This window comes from Littorina saxatilis, linkage group LG7 (genome assembly GCF_037325665.1).
Source record: "Littorina saxatilis isolate snail1 linkage group LG7, US_GU_Lsax_2.0, whole genome shotgun sequence".
NCBI classification, from domain to species: Eukaryota; Metazoa; Mollusca; class Gastropoda; order Littorinimorpha; family Littorinidae; genus Littorina; species Littorina saxatilis.
The window spans coordinates 34,915,684-34,918,183 of record NC_090251.1 but is presented as its reverse complement, the minus strand read 5'-3'; the positions used below and the strand labels follow the sequence as shown (position 1 = coordinate 34,918,183).

General features: G+C 42.7%; 1 protein-coding gene across 1 annotated transcript in view; it reads left to right on the top strand.

Annotated features, from left to right (window-relative positions):
• The window catches only part of LOC138971284 (uncharacterized), an 8,387-nt gene that overhangs the window by 5,598 nt on the left and 289 nt on the right, over positions 1–2,500 (top strand). Inside the window, exon 5 of the mRNA XM_070343999.1 lies at positions 236–2,500. This exon is cut by the window's right edge and continues 289 nt beyond it. Within this exon, the coding sequence (XP_070200100.1) occupies positions 236–681 (446 nt within the window). The 3' untranslated portion in view covers positions 682–2,500. The remainder of the gene's footprint in view (positions 1–235) is intronic.

Sequence of the window (2,500 nt, the reverse complement as noted above, 5' to 3'; positions counted from 1 at the left end):
CTCTCTCTCTCGCTTTACCCATCTCTCTCCCCCTTGCAATGCAGCTTACACTTTAAAGATAACTGGTTGAATATACGGTTGATTTAGTTGCTAAAGAAAGTAAGCCCTTTGCAAACAATGACAACACATCCGTCGCTCCTGTAAATGTTCAATCGCACATGCAATACCAAAAGAACAGAACAAAAATGGCATAACATGATTAAACAAGTTTGTTCTTTTCGTGTTTTTCTTTCAGGCCATGGCAGTCAAAGCAGAGCATTAACTGAAAGGTCACATTACCTGACTCCAGTGAACGATATCAATGAGTCACCCAATGACATCGCCCAAAATGGACCGTTCGAATCCTCGACCAATCAAGCAGGCAGAAGTAATGACTACGAATCTCTAAATCGCCAGAGGAGTGCGTACGGACCTTACTCGCAGTTGACCAACCAGAAGGACGGTAACAGTCCCCAAAAGTCTCCTACCAATCAAAGAAGCGATTTCTCAGGTTACGAAACGGTGACTAATCACAACTATGTGAACGCACCTCTGCGACCTCCAACCAATCGCAAAGGTTCTTACGAAACCATATCCACCGAGAGGGGAAACAGAAACTACGATCATTTGTTCGCCAGAGGAAGAGACAGCGACGGCTATGAAATACCAGTGGTGAAAGTAGAACACAGCGCGAGGACATAATTTGATGGGTTGTGGACAGACAAGCGGCATTTTTGTCGGTCGGATGGGAGCTTATTTTCTTCTGCTTAGTTCATCTTTATCGACCGAGGGCGGAGGTTACCGGTTCGTAACGTAAGGTTTCGCTGTTGTGGTGTATATGTTACAGTTAATCTGTGAAACCAGGGAATACGTGTATTAACTAAACTATTTTAGGTAATACATGAATTAACTGTTTTTTTCCGTCAGTTAATTCATGTATTACCTAGTTAATACACGTATTCCCTGGTTTCACAGATTAACTGTAACATATACAAATGAAACAGACGGCGATATAAATCATGCTCCCGAAGTGATGACAATGCTTCTTCTGCGTTCCCAACGATTACAGGGCGAAATCCGCAGTCAACGAGAGTGACTCTGTCGCTCCCCGTAGTTTCCCGTGGGCGTCCACTGCACTGGTCCGCTACATTTTGTTTGTGCTGTCCTAACACCTGTTCCCTTGTCAGTGCCGGTGTGCTCTCACACCGCCCCGTCCAGGCATCAACTACTCCGACCACATCTGAATTTCGTTCCGCTGCGGACCGCTACATCTGGCGTCAAAGGTTGGGTGGAATTGTAGGATGTGGTCAGGACAATACAGCAGAACAAATTGTTTGTGCAATACCTTCGTGCAAGACCTCTGATGCCCTTATTTTAGCCCTGTTATTAGTTGTGCCAATGCGGCAACAAAGTACAGGAACTGAACGTCAGTGTGACTAATTTCTTTGATTGAAAATAATGTGTACACGAACTGTATTATAAAGCATATCGGTCGAGCAATTCGGTTGAGCTGCAGTAGAGTCAAAATTGCATGATGTAACACAAAATGTGAGACAAAGAAACTCTCTACGGCTCAAACTACGAGAAGAGACCCAACCAGGGGCCGGCCCGTGACATTTCGCTCCTTTACTGAAACGTACACCATGTACCAAGACAAGTTTATTTTAACACTTTTTGAAGGATATTTAGATCGTTGACTATATTCACATTAATGTCACCGAGTTTACAAAACGTCTTTTATTTTGCTGTGATACACCGCCAAGACGTGTAATGTGTACAGCGACTAACCAAGCAACACCTGCGCTAACATGAGTGAAAACCATCTGTAGGCTCTCCGGTTGAGTACTTCCTAAACCTGCTTCCTTTTATCCACGGGCAAACAATAAATGTTGAATCTGTAATTTAATTCTCAACTTGCGACAGTGGAAATGCCATGTTCAGCAATACTATAATATTATATCGGGATATTATCCACTTGAAGCTGAGGCGAACACGTACGTGTTACCACTGATCAGAGTAGGCACGCGGCTGTGGCATCGAAGTGATTTATTTAAATTTGCAGGGCCCAACTCGATGTCAAGGGTTTTGTGTGTGAAACAGAACGTTCAGAAGTGAGCTTACTATTGACTTTTTATTGACTGAGCTAATTAAATCACATGTCCCTTAACCCACACAAAACTAAATGCATGATAATAACAACTAGGCAAAAACGCCAGAACATAATTATCCTCATCATTTCCCGATCTAATGGTTATTGATAAACTCGTTGAAGTAGTCGACCCTCATAAAGTTTTGGGAGTGACCACCTGTCTTGGTCACATCACATCGAACAACTTTCTAAACTCGTGTCCAAGAAAGTGTATCTATTATCTAGAATCAAGCACTTTCTGAATTTGGAAGCCAGGACATTATTTGTTAATGCTCATATTCAGTCTGCTATTGATTACGCGTCTACCTTGTGGGACTCGGCAAGTGAAAATTCATTCAAACCACTAATTAGATTACACAAACGAGCGCTTAT